At 49.5% G+C, this 16,374-nt stretch overlaps 1 protein-coding gene across 1 annotated transcript; it reads right to left on the bottom strand.

Moving 5' to 3' along the window:
• Positions 1-12,798: 12,798 nt before the first annotated feature.
• Positions 12,799-13,987, bottom strand: LOC110147469 (olfactory receptor 2S2-like). The gene has a single exon (XM_020908952.2). It carries the CDS (start codon positions 13,964-13,966, stop codon positions 12,983-12,985), a length of 984 nt encoding a protein of 327 aa, XP_020764611.2. The 5' UTR covers positions 13,967-13,987; the 3' UTR covers positions 12,799-12,982.
• Positions 13,988-16,374: the final 2,387 nt, after the last annotated feature.

Genomic DNA, 16,374 nt, shown 5'->3' with positions numbered 1-16,374 from the left:
GGGGTCCATTGTAATCTCCTAAGCTCTTCTCTCTTCTCCTCAGGCTGACCTAGGGGAGACAAGACAATAAATTCATGTATGTTGAGCTCTTTCTGAATATGCAGTTTTCTTGCCTGTTAAGAGGAAGCACGTTTTCTAGATTATGACTTCTTGTGGCTAATCACATCAATAGGATTTCAGATGCATTCACTCACTGAGGATTTGTTACATGCCTACCCCATGCTGGGTGTTGTTTAGGAGCTCGGTTATAGCAGAAACAAAACTATGTGGACAAAAAGATGCCACATTTGTAACAAAGGCTGCTCCTTTTTCTCAAATTAAATGGGATGAGCTTGGGAGGGCAGGTGGGTGATGAGTGATGGTCACCTCATTCCCTTGGGCATAAAGGTTGAACATTTCTACTGCATAAGATGGACAAGCCTTATTCAGGTGTTTCTCCTTAAGATCAGAGACCATGCACTGATTTTGAGAAGAGTATATTAGATCATGTGTACCCCAGGAGAGCCATTGGTCACAGCATTTAACCCTGGTCCTACAGGCCAAGTGAGTCTCCTCTTGGCATCCGTTTTTAGGATAAATGATATTGACAATGATATTTCACAGGAGGGAAAGGCAGGCTCTAATCCGGCAGAGGCGTCCTGGGTCACTGACCAGCTCTATAAAGGGAGGGTGGGAAGCGGCCACAGTCTTTGCCCAGGAGCCTCCATGTCTCTTCTGAGCTGGTCTCAGCGCCTTGGGAAACGCCACTGTCAGGAGGGAGCCAGGCGTCAAGTGTCAGATGGAAAGCTGTCTTGTAGCCCATGTGATCCCTGTTCTAAGGGAGGAATGGGAAATGATGGAGAATTTTAACCTTTCAGAAGATGTATTTATACTTCCCTCCATCCCTTCACACCTAGATGACTTGAGGCCAGTATCCTGTGAAAACGTCAGAGCCCGGTCTCTCCTTCAGGGCTGGATATAGCCCTGAATTCTTCTGCTAATTGTATTTATCTTCCATATAGGCCCGTGGGCCCAGCCTTTTCTGAATAAACCATGCCCTTTCCCAGAGCTACATCTTTGCCCAAGACGTTCCCTTTTGAAGGCATGTCCTTCCTTGCTTCCCCAGGAGGGCCTCTCCTCCTCCTCTCCAGAGCCCAGTCCACGTCTCTTCCTCTCCCACCTGCTCCCTCCTTCCTCCCACAGCCCTTGGCCATCCTCCCTGCTCCTGGGCCGCACACCCGTCTCCTCGGCCACAGCACAGAGCAGACCCCGTCTGCCTGCCTCCCTCCTGGGTTTCATACAGCGAGCGCTGCCAGTGGCCATCCCACCAGAGAGAGTCAACACGCGATTCAAAAACCCATTGTGACATGGAAAACCCTACAGATAGTATCAGAAAACCACTAGAGCCTATCATTGAATTTAGCAATGTTCCAGGATGTAAAATCAATAACAGAAATCACTTGCATTTCTATATACTAACAATGAAAAATCAGAAAGAGAAAGTAAGGAATCAATCCCTTTCACCATTGTAAGAAAAAGAATTAAATATTTAGGAATAAACTTACCTAAGGAGAGAAAAGAACCATACACAGAAAATTATAAGGCACTGATGAAAGAACTCAAAGGTGACATAAACAGATGGAGAGATATTCCATGCTCCTGGATAGGAAGAATCAGTATTGTGAAAATGACAATACTACCAAATGCAATCTACGGGTTCAGTGCGATCCCTATCAAATTACCAATGGCATTTTTCATAGAAGGAGAACAAAAAATTTCAGAATTCATACGAAAACACAAAAGTCCCCAGATAGCCAAAGCAGTCTTGAGAAAGAAAAATGGAGCTGGAGGAATCAACCTCCCTGACTTCAGATGATACAACAAAGCTATGGTCATCAAGACAGTGTGGTACTGGCACAAAAACAGAAATATAGGCCAATGGAACAAGATAGAAAGACCAGAAATAAACCCACACACCTACGGGTACCTTATTGTTGACAAAGGAGGCAAAGATACACAATGGAGCAAAGACAGCCTCTTCAATAAATGGTGCTGGGAAAACTGGATAGCAACGTGTAAAAGAATGAAATCAGAACACTTCCTAACACCATACACAAAGGTTAACTCAAAATGCATTAAAGATCTAAATGTAAGACCAGAAACTATAAAATTCTTAAAGGAAAACATAGGCAGAACACTCAATGACATAAATCAAAGCAAGATCCCCTATGACCCACATCCTAGAGTAAGAGAAACAAGAACATAAGTAAACAAGTGGACCTGATGAAACTTAAAAGCTTTATCACAGCAAAGGAAACTATAAGCAAGGTGAAAAGACAACCCTCAGAATGGGAGAAAATAATAGCAAATGAAACAACTGATAAAGGATTAATTTCCAAAGTATACAACCCAGTCATACAACTCAATACCAGAGAAACAAACAACCCAATCAAAAAGTGGGAAAAACACTAAACAGACATTTACCCAAAGAAAACATATAGATGGCTAACAAACACATGAAAAGATGCTCAACATTGCTCATTATTAGAGAAATGCAAATCAAAACTACAAGGAGATATCACCCCACACCAGTCAGAATGGCCATCATCAAACAGTCTACAAACAATAAATCTGGAGAGGGTGTGGAGAAGAGGGAATGCTCTTGCACTGTTGGTGGGAATGTAAACTGATACAGGCATGATTGAAGATGGTATGGGGATTCCTTAAAATACTAGGAATAAAACCACCAAATGACCCAGCAATCCCACTCCTAGGCATATACCCTGAGGAAACCAAAATTGCAAAAGACACATGTATCCCATTGATCATAGCTTTACTATATACAATAGCTAGAACATGGAGGCAAACTAGATGTCCATTAACAGATGAATGGATAAAGAAGTTGTGGTACATATACACAAAGGAATATTTAGTTCAGTTCAGTTCAGTTGCTCAGTCGTGTCCAACTCTTTGTGACCCCAAGAACTGCAGCACGCCAGGCCTCCCTGTCCATTACCAACTCCTGGAGTTTTACCCAAACTCATGTCTATTGAGTCGGTGATGCCATAACCATCTCATCCTCTGCTGTCCCCTTCTCCTCCTGCCCTAAATCTTTCCCATCATCAGGGTCTTTTCCAATGAGTCACATCTTCCCATCAGGTGAGCAAAGTACTGTAGTTTCAGCTTCAGCATCAGTCCTTCCAATGAAAACATTACTCAGCCAAAAAAAGGAATGCATTTGAGTCAGTCCTAATGAGGTGGGTGAACCTTGAACCTATTATACAGAGTGAAGTAAGTCAGAAAGAGAAATATCGTATTCTAACACATATATACGGAATGTAGAAAAATGGTACTGAAGAATTTATTTGCAGGGCACCAGTGGAGAAACAGACATAGAAAACAGACTTATGGACATGGGGAGAGGGGAGGAGAGGGTGAGATGGATGGAAGGAGTAACATGGACACTTACATTACCATATGTAAAATAGATGGCCAACAAGAATTCACTGTATGGCTCAGGAAACTCAAACAGGAGCTCTGTATCAACCTAGAGGGGTGGGTTGAGGAGGGTGATGGGAGGGAGGTTCAAAAAGGAGGAGATATATGTATACCTATGACTGATTCATGTTGAGGTTTGACAGAAAACAACAAAATTCTGTAAAGCAATTATCCTTCCATAAAAAAATAATTAAAAAAAAAACCCATCATGGCATAATAGCTTCATCACCAGCCTAACTGTGTGATGTTGACCAAGTCACTAGGCCTTTGAGACTCAATTTCCTTCTGAAAAAAAGGAGATTCTGTTTGGTGCAGATGAGACTCACAGAGAAAAAGTCTGCTGATCCGTCCAGCAGCAAGGCTCCAGATCAGAGATTGCCCATTCAGCTATCGACACCTGCTGAACCTGTCCTGCCTCCCGGACAAGAGCTCCAGCATCTGCCATGACCCTCTCTCTCCCAGAGGCAATGCTGATTTTCCCTCCTCCAGCCTAAATCAGGATGATTGTTAAGGGATGGGCCAATCATTGACCATACATCTTATCCATGTAAACATTAAAGGTAGGAATTCTCTTGCCAAAGTTTGGCAAAAAGGTGAAGAATTGCCTGAGTACGGTGGCTCATTCATCCACACATCCTGCCAATTATTGTTGAGCACCTCCTATGTGTGAGGTGCTGGGAACACAGCCGAGGCAAATAGGGCCTTCTGCCCTTGCAGGGTTTATAGTCATCTCTTTGTCCCTTGGTGACCTTGGTCCTATCCCTTCCTCTCTGTGGGCTTTAGAAACCTCTAGATTCTCTTTGAGTCTAGGATGTAAAGACAAAATAAAACCTGAGGTCTGGGAAGCAGAAGTTAAAAGGGAGCCTAGGTCATGACTTCATGTGGCTAGATCAATCCTGCCGCTTGAAATGGCAGCCCACTCCAGTACTCTTGCCTGGAAAATCCCATGGATGGAGAAGCCTGGTAGGCTTCTGTCCATGGGGTCAGAAAGAGTCAGACCGGACTGAGCGACTTCATGTTTCATGTTTCAACTTAAGATTCAATTCTAAGAACTTGGTCTTTCTTGGTGCGTTGCTACAGAAGGAACTGGCAACCTCCAGGAGTGACCCCGGATACAGGTGCGGGGACAGTTTTCAGGCAGATAAAAGACGGGATACCACTTGACTCTGCTTTTCTCTTCCCCACCCTTGTCTCCATCAGAGAGACCAGGTGGGAATGGCATGGACATGGGAGGGCTTTGTCATCAGCCTCTGGCCTGCGCCTGCCCTCACCTCCCACACATCCCTTTGTGCGGGCTGCTCCAGCCTCAGTAGACCAGTCCCCGCGGTGGACAAACCCCACAGCTCCTGTTCCCTCCCTCTTCTCCTGCTTTCCCCAGGCCGGAGCCCCTTTGTCTCCCACCCATCCTCCAAGGCTCTGCTCACACCCAACTCTGCTGCGGGGTCACATTCTCAGACGTCCCCACAGCACTGACCATCCTGACACTCGATGCTCACAGCTGTGAGCTCGATCAATCTGCTGTGTTTGTGAGACATCTCACTGTGAGCTGCAGAAATCACAGGCTGTGTGCGATTTACCCCCAGCCCCTCCAGCATCCCACACAGGAGCTGCCATTTGAGATCCAGCGCTTTCCTTCTGCTAAAATCCTGATCCCAGATTTCCCACCTTGAAATCACCTTCCTTCCCCTTTCCCCTGTGTGCACACACAGGATGAGACTGCAGGGACGAGAAATTTGGGGATCCATTTTCTCCGTTCAAGAACAACTGCTCTCTCTCAAGAGCTGAATGAGGAGACAGGTGGGTCTCCTTGCAATTGAAGCAAATCTATCAGAACACATTCATGGAACAGCCTATGAAGCTGTAGGCTTGTGACCTCAGAGAAATAAGGCTGTGATAAAAAAATACCACGCTGCCAGGTTACTGACAGCTTGGACTACAACACGGGCTCAGGCTGGCACCACAGAGAGCAACTGTAGTTCTCTTGGTCCATCACTTAAGATGCACTGAGTTTTGTCTATTTTCAAAATGGATAACCAACAAGACAGATTGCACAACACATGGAACTCTATCCAATGTTATGTGCCAGCCTGGATGGTCAGGAGGGGTAGGAAGAGAACCGGCCCATGCATCTGTATGACTGACTCCCTTCCCTGATCACCTGAAACTACCTCAATATTGTTAATCAGCTATACCCCAAGTCAAAATAAAAGGCTTAAAGTTTGAAAATAAAAAAGACCTTTCAGTGAAAAAAAAAAAAGAGACGAGCAGAGTCTTGCTGCAAGTACACACAGCCTCATGATTTTAGCGGCTTACCAGGACAGAGGTTTAGTTCTCACCCTTAGAGTAGATTGCAGGGGGCTCTGTTCCAGGTTGTCATCCTCAGAGACCCTGGCTCCACCCTGTGGGACATCACCAGTTCTTACAGCTGGGGAAGAACCCAGCACAACATCTTACAATGACAGGTCACTGCTCTGACCCAGAAGTGAGATGTGTCCCATCTGTCCACAGCCCGCTGCCCTGTGTAATCCTCCCGTATGCCCAGAGAAGGAGGACCAGACACGCTGAGGAGCATTTTCGTGCAATGGTGTTTTGCAGTAGACTCAGGAAATCACTCTAGCATCTGTCTGACAGGTCTCTCATTCCGTCATGTCCTTGAAAGTCAGCTTTACGGAGTGATAGAAGATTGTGTGTTTCTGAGAAACACTGTCTAATTCTCTCCCCAGTTTTACTCCTCCTGAGAGGCAGGGTGATGCCATGGGAGGAGCCCTGACCTGGGAGTGAGGATCCAGGTTTGATTCTTGCCCTTGTTCCCGTTCCTCTGAATGACCTTGGTTGAGTTTCTCCTTATGTGAAATGGAGCCATTCATTATGTGATCTCTGGTACTCTGGACCATCTCCAAAACATTCCCTCTCTTTCTAGGAACATCCGACCCAGGTAAATATCATGTCAGTTTTATTGGCTGGTAAATCTAGTTTGAACAATTTAATATTCATTTGAAGCTTCAGAAATGATTTTAAAGGAAGGTGAGGGGCACAAGAAGAAGCAGCTCCTGTTACGATGTCCCAGAAGTGCCCTCATCAGCAACCCGTGTCACTCCTTCTCACTGTGATGGCAGAGCCAGTGAGGGTGGGCTTTGGAGTCAGACCACCAAGCCCAGGTCTGAGACCTGCCACTTGCTAACGGCTTTCTCAGCCTCAGCCTCCTTACCTGTAGAAATAAGAGTAGCATTTCCTCATAGGATGATTTTGAGGATCCAGTGAAAGGTCTTAGCACAGAGATTGGCAAAGGGTGAATATTCAGTGAGTGGCAACCGATATTATTAATATCATTATGTTCCCTTCTCCAAGCAGATAGTCTGGTTTCTGTATGTTTAAAAAATCATGCGACTGGTCAACATTGCTGATGGATTCTCCTGCCTCCCACCTGTGGCCCAGTGACCTGGGTGTCAGCAGGTGGCTGAGCAGATGACAGGTGTGGTGACCCAAGGCTGGGGAGATCAGAGTGAGGGAGTGCTGAGTGCATTCTCAGCAGACACGCTGTGCTTGGCTGGGCCAGGATCGAGGCCCCGAGCCCTCGAGGCCAGCCTCCTGGTCCCCTGCCGCGGAGACATCTCTCCTGCTCCCTGCCTTCAGGGACCTTGCAATCCCTGCCCAATTTAAAGTTCAGACTCTTCAACAACACAGGTTTACAGACTTGGCATGATGGGGCTTCAGAGCGCCTAGGTTTCCTGTGCTGCCCCAGGAGGGCCTGGCTGCGTGAGGTGGGCACAGGAGAGACCCTGGATAGGAATCTGAAGACCGGGTCTCACTGCAGCCCTGCCCCTTGGACTGAGGCTCAGGGCCTGTGACCCTGTGTCCTTCAGGTGGGCGTCCTGGGCTATGAAATGGGGTGTCTCCTCACAAGAGTGCTGCGGGAACCTGCACTCATGAAAGGATGTTGTTATAGTTTAGTGGCTAAGTTGTGTCTGACTCTTATGGGAGCCATGGACTGTAGCCCACAGGCTACTCCGTCCATGGGATTTCCTACACAGAAATACTGGATTGAGTTGCCATTTCCTTCTCAGGGGATCTTCCCGACCCAGGGATGGAATCTGTGTCTCCTGCGTTGGCAGGCGGGTTCTGTACCACTGAGCCAGCAGCGAAGGTTAAGGAAAGGGATTGCTGTCCAGGGTGAGGCCAGACCCTTGTGGCGGCGTGAAGTCGGGGGTTTGTGGTCGTGTGAGTGTCTGCAGGTCCCTTTCTGTTTGCCTTCCCGGGCCATTCTCTCTCCTTCACAAGAAACACGACAACCTGAGGCAGCTCACGGACTAAGGATCGGCCTCAGATAACACAGCAGCCGCTGCAGATTCTCCCAGTAGACTCTGATTTGTCTCTTGGAACATTTTCTCAGGAGCACAGGTCAAAGTCAGATATTGGAGCATTGTGACCACTCATTGTCCAGGTGCTCAGGACTGGGGCCGTCTGCCACCCTGTGGATGCCCCAAACGGGCTCCTCACCAGCGCTCCCACCTCCTCCAACCTGCTTGTCTCATCTTGCCCATCTCTCAGAGCGTCTCTCAGGGTGGTGCAATATCTACCCAAAGAGCCCAGAAGTTCAAGCGCCAAACCACAGTCTCCTCCTTCCTCCACCATTGTTGCCATCAGCCCAATGTCCCCAGGAGGTCTCAGCTCCACCCTCTCTGTCTGACCACCCATCTGGGTCAGGCTCCATCCAGGCCGCCTCACTTCCTGCCCTCGGGCGGGGGCCCTTCTCCTCTGTGCTCTATCTGGAGCCACGTGAGCTTCCATTTCTCAACAATAATACTACTTTTACGTTCAAAATCATGTGCATTTTAGAAGTATTGAACAATGTTGGAAAGAATAATTGAGAAATCAGTATTTATCTATAATTCCATCTCCCAGAGGAAATAATTGTTAGCTAACATTTTGCCCTATTTTTCTAGCATTTTCTATAAATATATTTATTCATATATCCTAAGCAAAACACTTTTAAAATTAGGATTATACTGAGTACAAGTTACATGTACTTTTTTTTCTATTAATTACAGTGGGAGCATTTCAAATTATCTAATAGTCTTCAAATAGTAAGATTTCTAATGGCTGTGTCACAGTCTATCATTGTCTCCACCAGGGCTTATTTAAACATTCTGCTATGGTTGCCCTTTAAGAATTACCAACCTTTGTTACCACAGATAACTCTGTGAGTAACATCCATACATATTCTTTACATAAATCTTTGAACCTCTAGTAATTTTTTCAAAGTAATTCCTAGAAGTTTAGCCTCCAACTAATAAAAATAAATGGAAAAAAAAAAAAAAACAAAGTAATTCCTAGAAGTAAAGGTGTTGGGTCAAAAGGTACGACATTTCAAATCTCTTGATTCATACCCATAATCTAAATAGCTGGGGTTCAGGACAGAGTTAGCTGGGCACAGAAGGCCCTGAAGAGGGAGACAGAGCTGAGACAGACCCTGCTCATGAAGGAGGGATCCGAAGGGGCTTTCTGGAAGGGGGCTGGGGTGGAGGCATTGAGACAGGATTGAATGAGTTATGAGAGCGCTACGATGCTGAGGGACTGGTGTCTATGGTCCCCAGTGTCCATATTGCATTCCTCACCTGTGATTTCCAGCACCCCATCTGATCCCCAGCCGGGAAAGCTCTCAGACCTCTAGTATAGTGCCTGGCCTGGTGTGTGGTAAGTGTCCAATGTATGTTAGCTGAAGGTCCGGAGGTGTTTGGACTTGAGAGGCAAGAGCAAGGGGGAGGCAGGGGGCGGGAAAGACTGATCCTCACGGGGAACTGGGTCTGGAAGGTGTCTGTGGGTGGAGTGGGGTGGAGATCAGCAGCCAGTGATGAGGCTGGGCAGGTGGAGGGGATCTGGCTTTTATCCTAGGAGAGATGAGCAATGGTGACCTTTAGGAATTTAAACAGGTGAGTAGTAATATTGGATTGGTGTGGTTTCTTGTTTACATTTCTCAGACAGGTTTTTTTTTGTTGTTTGTTTTGTTTTCTAAAGTTAGTGCAGAGGATGGATTTCAGAGTCTGGCATAGCTGTCACACTATCTGAGAGAGAGAGGAGGTGATGGCGGCATCAGAGGAAGGAGACGACACACCAGGAGCTGCTGTGAGGGGGACGCTCTGGGCCGTGGTGACCGACTGGCTGTGTGGGGCGGTGAGGATGAGAGGACACCCCTGATGACTGCCCGGTTTCTGGCTGGGGACTTAGGGAGTGTGGGTGCTGTTCCCCGAGAGGGTGACAGCCCTTTGGGGGCAGAGGGGTGAGTTCAGCTGTGGGCACTTTAAGTGTGAGGTGCCTTTGAGGAGGGGAAGGGCCAGCAGGAAGACCTCACCGGGCAGAGCAGCTGAACCAGGTCTGGAACCCGGGTCTCCTGGCTCCACTATTGGGGGTCCTTTTTGTCTCCTGATTTCCTTCAGTGACTTCTTAGTAGGCAGGTCTGTGGCCACAAGATACCGTTGCTCCCCACTCGTGTCTGTCCACACGTTCAGACTAAGCCCCTGACTGCCTGGAGCAGCTCGGATCCAGTCCCAGGTGTGACAGCGGACGGCTCTGAGTGACAGTTCAGTTCAGTTCAGTTGCTCAGTCGTGTCCAACTCTTTGTGACTCCATGGACTGTGGCATGCCAGGCTTCCCTGTCCATCACCAACTCCCAGACCTTACTCAAATTCATGTCCATTGAGTTGGTGATGCCATCCAACCATCTCCTCCTCTGTCTTCCCCTTCTCCTCCTGACTTCAGTCTTTCCCAGCATCAGCGTCTTTTCCAGCGAGTCAGTTCTTTACATCAGGTGGCCAAAATATTGGAGCTTCAGCTTCAGCATCATTTTTTCCAATGAATATTAAGGATTGATTTCCTTTAGAATGGACTGGTTTGATCTCCTTGCAATCCAAGGGACTCTCAAGAGTCTTCTCCAACACCACAGTCCAAAAGCATCAATTCTTTGGTGCTCAGCTTTCTTTGTGGTACAACTCTCACATCCATACATGACCACTGGAAAAACCACAGCTTTGACTAGACAGACCTTTGTTGGCAAAGTAATGTGTCTGTTTTTTAATATGCTGTCTAGGTTTGTCATAACTATTCTTCCAAGTAGCCAAGCGTCTTTTAATTTCATGGCTGTGGTCACCATATACAGTGATTTTTGGAGCCCAGGAAAATAAAAGTCTGTCACTGTTTCCATTGTTTCCTCGTCTGTTTGCCATCAAGTAATCAGACTGGATGTCAACTGGGAATGTTGACTTTTAAACCAGCTTTTTGAGTCTCCTCTTTCACCTTCATCAAGAGGCTCTTTATTTCCTCTTCACTGTCTGCCATTAGGGTGGTGTCATCTGCGTATTTGAGTGACAGTTCAATAACCTTCTGTTGGGAAAGCTCTGTGGAGCTGTAGAGACAAGCCCCTAAAGAGTCCTGCCCTCGAGGCACCCACAGTGTTGTGAAATATTGTGGACATAGAGCTGAAGAGTTTCAGTTCATTTCAGTCGCTCAGTCATGTCCGGCTCTTTGTGTCCCCATGGACTGCAGCACGCCAGGCCTCCCTGTCCATCGCCAACTCTCGGAGTTTACTCAAACTCATGTCCATTGAGTTGGTGATGCCATCCAACCATCTCATCCTCTGTCGTCCCCTTCTCCTCCTGCAATCTTTACCAGCATCAGGGTCTTTTCAAATGTCAGTTCTTTGCATCAGGTAGCCAAAGTATTGGAGTTTCAGATTCAACAACAGTCAGAAAGGCTTAGATACCCAACAAAATGTCCCAACAAAGTTCGGAGAGACAGAAAGGAGAGACCCCCTTTAAAGGGCTGGGAAAGGCTGTGTGCAAGTGATGGTGTCTGAGGTGGCTTGAGAACAAGTCCCAGATCTCCCCAGAGAACGGCATGAACAGCATACAGAGATGGGGGCAGTACAGACAGCGTAGAGAGGGCTTGGTGGTGAGCTGGGCTGAGTAGAACATTAGCGTCACACAGTGGGGGCTGTTTTCTGGAGGCCCGAGGACGCAGGTGAAGAACGTGGTCTTCTTTCTGTGGTAAGGGGGAGGCATCATATGTTCTGGAGCGGTGAATCAGCCAGGGTCTGGCCAAAGGAGCAGGCCCAGTGTGAGTGACGTAAGGCTTCGCTGTGGAGAGCAGGGCTGCCGCCCGTGGGAGCTGCAGGAGAAGCCTGAGCCAGGCTCGGCCTCTGCACCTGGTGTCGGGGCTGAAGCTGCTCACGGTGGGTGAAGGAGGAGGTGAGGACAGGCCCGCACCAGGGGGACACACGGAACCCGTGTCTGGCCTTCACTGCCGTGGACTCACTGACACTGGTGACCTGCTGGAGGAGCTGGCACTCTCTGCATTGCAGGGCCCCTCGCTCGGGGCTCGGAGCAGCTGCAGGCAGCCTGGCAGGAGCCCGGGGTCTGCATTGACAGTGGGTGAGGCTCCGCCGCCTCAGCACTGCCTTGCCTCTGCCTTCCCGTCTCCTCCAGACTCTCTCGTGCTCAACCCGAGCCAGAACCTGAGAGCAAAGAGAGCTCCAGGAGGGCTGGTTCTAACCTAGCTGGATACTCCATCCAGAGACGCACAAGCCAGCTAACCTGTGCCCCCCGGGTGATTAATGTGGAAGCAGCCAGTGAGGGATGGCTGCTTAGAAAACGGAAGTACTAGAAATCTCTAGTAGCTCCTGGGTTGACTGTAGGGTAGTGGTGTTGTCACCAGGCTCTTCAGGAATTCCTCAGTCCTCCCCCTCCTTCCAGATGTGGGGTCGGTGGGCATCCCCAATCCTTGGTCAGCTCTGGCCTGTGCCCTGAATAACTGGCCAAGGAGGTAGAAGTGGAAGTAAGAGGTCATTTCTGAGTGGAAGCTGCAAGAATCCACACTGGCTTTGTCATCTTCTTCTTCTTTTGCCTTTTGACAAACAGTGTGCCATACGGCAGATGCTTTATCAACTTGAGGCCCACAGGATGAAAAGATGAAGTAAATCCCTCATCAGGTCTCTGATGGACCTGGAGAGTGAGCAAGAAAAAGAACCTTTGTGTTTGTAGTGAAAGTGAAGTCGCTCAGTTGTGTCCGATTCTTTGCAACCCCATGGACTGTAGCCTACCAGGCTCCTCTGTCCAAGGAATTTTCCAGGCAGGAATACTGGAGTGGGTGGCCATTTCTTTTCCAGGGGATCTTCCCAACCCAGGGAACGAACCCAGGTCTCCTGCATTGTAGGCAGACGCTTTTACCATCTGAGCCACCAGGGAAGTCAATTTGGAAGTCACGCCACAGGATAACTAGTTCCCCCGGTGGCGTTAGTGGTAAAGAACCCCCCTGCCAATACAGGAGACATAAGAAGTCCTGGTTCAATACCTGGGTCAGGATGATCCCATGGAAGAGGACATGGAAACCCACTTGAGTATTCTTGCCTGGAGAATGCCATGGACAAAGAAGCCTGGAGGGCTAGAGTCCATAGATTCCCATAGACTTGGTCAGGACTAAAGCGACTCAGCACCCACACACCTGCCTGACGGACTTAGAGAACCACAGGAAAGCGGGACATCTTCCTGGAGAGGAGATCTCCCCTCAGCAGAGCTATGGCGGCAGCTTTCACCTCTGCGTTCCTCAGGCTGTAGATGATGGGGTTCAGTGAGGGGGTCACGACCCCATAGAACAATGCAAGAAGCTTATCCAGGTTGAGGTCCTTGGCCCTGGGCTTGAAGTACATGAAGGAGATAGTCCCATAGAAAATCACCACCACTGTGAGGTGGGCAGAGCAGGTAGAGAAGGCTTTGTGCCGGCCGGCAGCAGAGGGCACCCTCAGGATGGCAGTGAGGATGAACACGTAGGACAGGAAGATGAGCAGCAATGGGGGCAGTGTCACGACAGCTGAAGCCGCCATTAATAGCAGTGCATTGAGAGAGATGTCCCCACAGGCTAGTTTCAGCACTGCCAAGATCTCACAGAAGAAGTGGTTGATGACATTGTGGCCACAGAAGGGGACGCTCCAGGTGAGAATGGAATGGAGAAGGGAGTTGGCAAAGCCTGTCCCCCAGCTCAGCACCGCCATCCACATGCACGTCTGCCGGTTCATGAGCTCTGAGTAGCGAAGTGGCTGGCAGATGGCCACGTACCGGTCACACGCCATCATGGCCAGGAGCACGCACTCCGTGGAGCCCAGCGCCAGGGTCAGGTACATCTGCAGGGCACAGCCAGGGAAGGAGATGGTGCTCTGGGTTTCCAGGAAGTGGACCAGCATGAGAGGCACAAAGGAGGACGTGCCACAGACGTCTATGAGGGCGAGGTTGCTGAGGAAGAAGTACATGGGCGTGTGCAGGCGGGGGTCCAGCATGTTCAGCCCGATGAGGAGGGCGTTCCCCAGCACATTCATGGAGTAGATGCCCAGGCAGAGCACAAACAGGACCATCTCTAGGTTGTGGTGGTCGTGGAACCCCAGCAGGACAAACTCTGTCATGACCGTCTGGTTTGCCCCATTCATCTCAGTCTGCATCCATCTCATTCTCCCTCTTTTCCCATCTGCACCATGAAGGTGTTGGATAAAGCACCAGTGGGCCTGGGAGCCAAGCAGCGTGGATGTGTGACCTGGGGCGGATCAGCCCTGTTCCTGGAGCTCAGTTTCACCATGGGTACAATGAAAGAAGTGACTTCAGGTCTGCAAGCCAGCCCCCTCAGTTCTGTAGTTCCTGTGTAACTTACAGGAGATGGGGTCCATTCTGATCTCCTAGGCCCTTCTCTCTTCTCCCCCGGCTGGCCTATCAGAGACAAGAGAATAAATTCATGTTTCTTGAGCTCCTTTTCAATCTACAGTGTTCTTGGCTATTAAGAAGAAGCACATTTTCTAGGTTATGACTTCATGTGGCTAAATGATGCCCATTGGATTTCAGATTCATTCACTTACTGAGGATTTGCTGAGTTCCTACCCTGTGCAGGGTGTTTAGGTGGTGGGCTATAGCAGAAAGAAAACCACATGGACCAAAAGATGCCACAGTTGTAACCAGTGCTATTCCTCTTTCTCTAATTAAGTGGGTTGAGCTTGGGAAGGCAGGTGGGTGATGTGATGGTCACCTCATTCCTTTGGGCATAAAGGTTGAACATTTCTATCGCAGAAGCTACACAAGCCTTATTCCGGTGTCTCTACTTAAGAGCAGAGACCATGCATTGCTTTTTAAAAGAATATACAAGAACATACTTATCCCAATAGAGCCACTGGTGACAACATTTAACTCCGGTCATAAAAGCCAATTGAGTCTCCTCTTCGCCTGTGTAGAGCTTTTTAGGATAAATGATATTGCCAATAATATTACGCAGGAGGGAGAGGCAGGTTCTAATCTGGCAGAGGTGTCCTGGGTCACTGACCCACATATCAAGAGAGGGTGGGAAACGGCCACAATATTTGCCCAGGGGCCTCCATGTCTCTTCTGAACTGGTCTCAGCCCCTTGGCAAATGCCAGTGTCTGGAGGGAGACAAGGGTCAAGTGTTAGATGGAAAGCTATCTTGTGGCCCAAGCGACCCCCTGCTCTTAGGGATAAATAGGAGCTGACAATGAAATTTAACTTGTCAGAAGATCAAATTACCCCTCCCTCCATCTCTTCACAACTAGACTGATGTGAGCCAATGTCCTATGACAACACTAGAGTCCACTCTGTCCTTCAGCAACGGTTCCCTCCCTTCATTCTTCCTGTGGATTTGCATCTATCATTCATATCAGCCAGTAAGCTTACTCTTCCTGAATAAACCATGTATGTCCCCAGAGTTACAACTTTCCCAAGAAGTTCCCTTCTGAAGGCTTGTCCTCCCCCTCTTCCCCAGTAGGGAGATGCTTCTTTCCTCTGCAGAGCCAGCTCATCTGTCCTCCTTGCCCACCTGCCCCCTGCACAGTTACCTGCTCCCTCCTTCCTCCCACAGCTCTTGGCCATCCTTCCTCTTCTTGCGCTGCACACCTGTCTCCTCTGTTACACCTGAGAGCAAACTGTCTACTTCCTCCAGGCACGTCATCCTGCGAATGCTTCCAAGGCCAGTCAGTCAACAGACAGTCAACTCAAAACCCAGCACTGCAGAACAGCTTCATAACTAAGTGGAGCTGTGCAATATTGACCAAGTCTCTTGGCCTGTGGGACTCAATTTCCTTTTGAAACGTGGGAATTCTCTGTAGTCCAGATGAGACTCACATAAAAAAGTACCAATAAATGACCTAGCAGCAAGGCTCCAGGTCAGAGACTGTGCCTTAAACCATGGCACCTGCTGGATCCGAGCTCCCCTCCTCCCAGCCCAGACCTGCAGCATCTGTCAGGGCTCCCTCCCAGCCCAGACCTGCAGCATCTGTCAGGGTTCCCTCCCAGCCAGGACCTGCAGCATCTGTCGGGCCCCCTCCCAGCCAGGACCTGCAGCATCTGTCGGGCCCCCTCCCAGCCCAGACCTGCAGCATCTGTCGGGGCTCCCTCCCAGCCCAGACCTGCAGCATCTGTCGGGGCTCCCTCCCAGCCCGGACCTGCAGCATCTGTCGGGGCTCCCTCCCAGCCCGGACCTGCAGCATCTGTCAGGGCTCCCTCCCAGCCCGGACCTGCAGCATCTGTTGGGGCTCCCTCCCAGCCCGGACCTGCAGCAACTGTCGGGGCCCCCTCCCAGCCCGGACCTGCAGCATCTGTCGGGCCCCCTCCCAGCCCGGACCTGCAGCATCTGTCGGGGCTCCCTCCCAGCCAGGACCTGCAGCATCTGTCAGGGCTCCCTCCCAGCCCAGACCTGCAGCATCTGTCGGGGCTCCCTCCCAGCCCAGACCTGCAGCATCTGTCGGGGCTCCCTCCCAGCCAGGACCTGCAGCATCTGTCGGGGCTCCCTCCCAGCCCAGACCTGCAGCATCTGTCGGGGCTCCCTCCCAGCATCTGTCGGTCGGGGCCCCCTCCCAGCCC

This window comes from Odocoileus virginianus, chromosome 18 (assembly GCF_023699985.2).
Source record: "Odocoileus virginianus isolate 20LAN1187 ecotype Illinois chromosome 18, Ovbor_1.2, whole genome shotgun sequence".
In the NCBI taxonomy this organism is placed as follows: Eukaryota; Metazoa; Chordata; class Mammalia; order Artiodactyla; family Cervidae; genus Odocoileus; species Odocoileus virginianus.
This window is presented reverse-complemented; position numbering and strand designations above follow the sequence as displayed.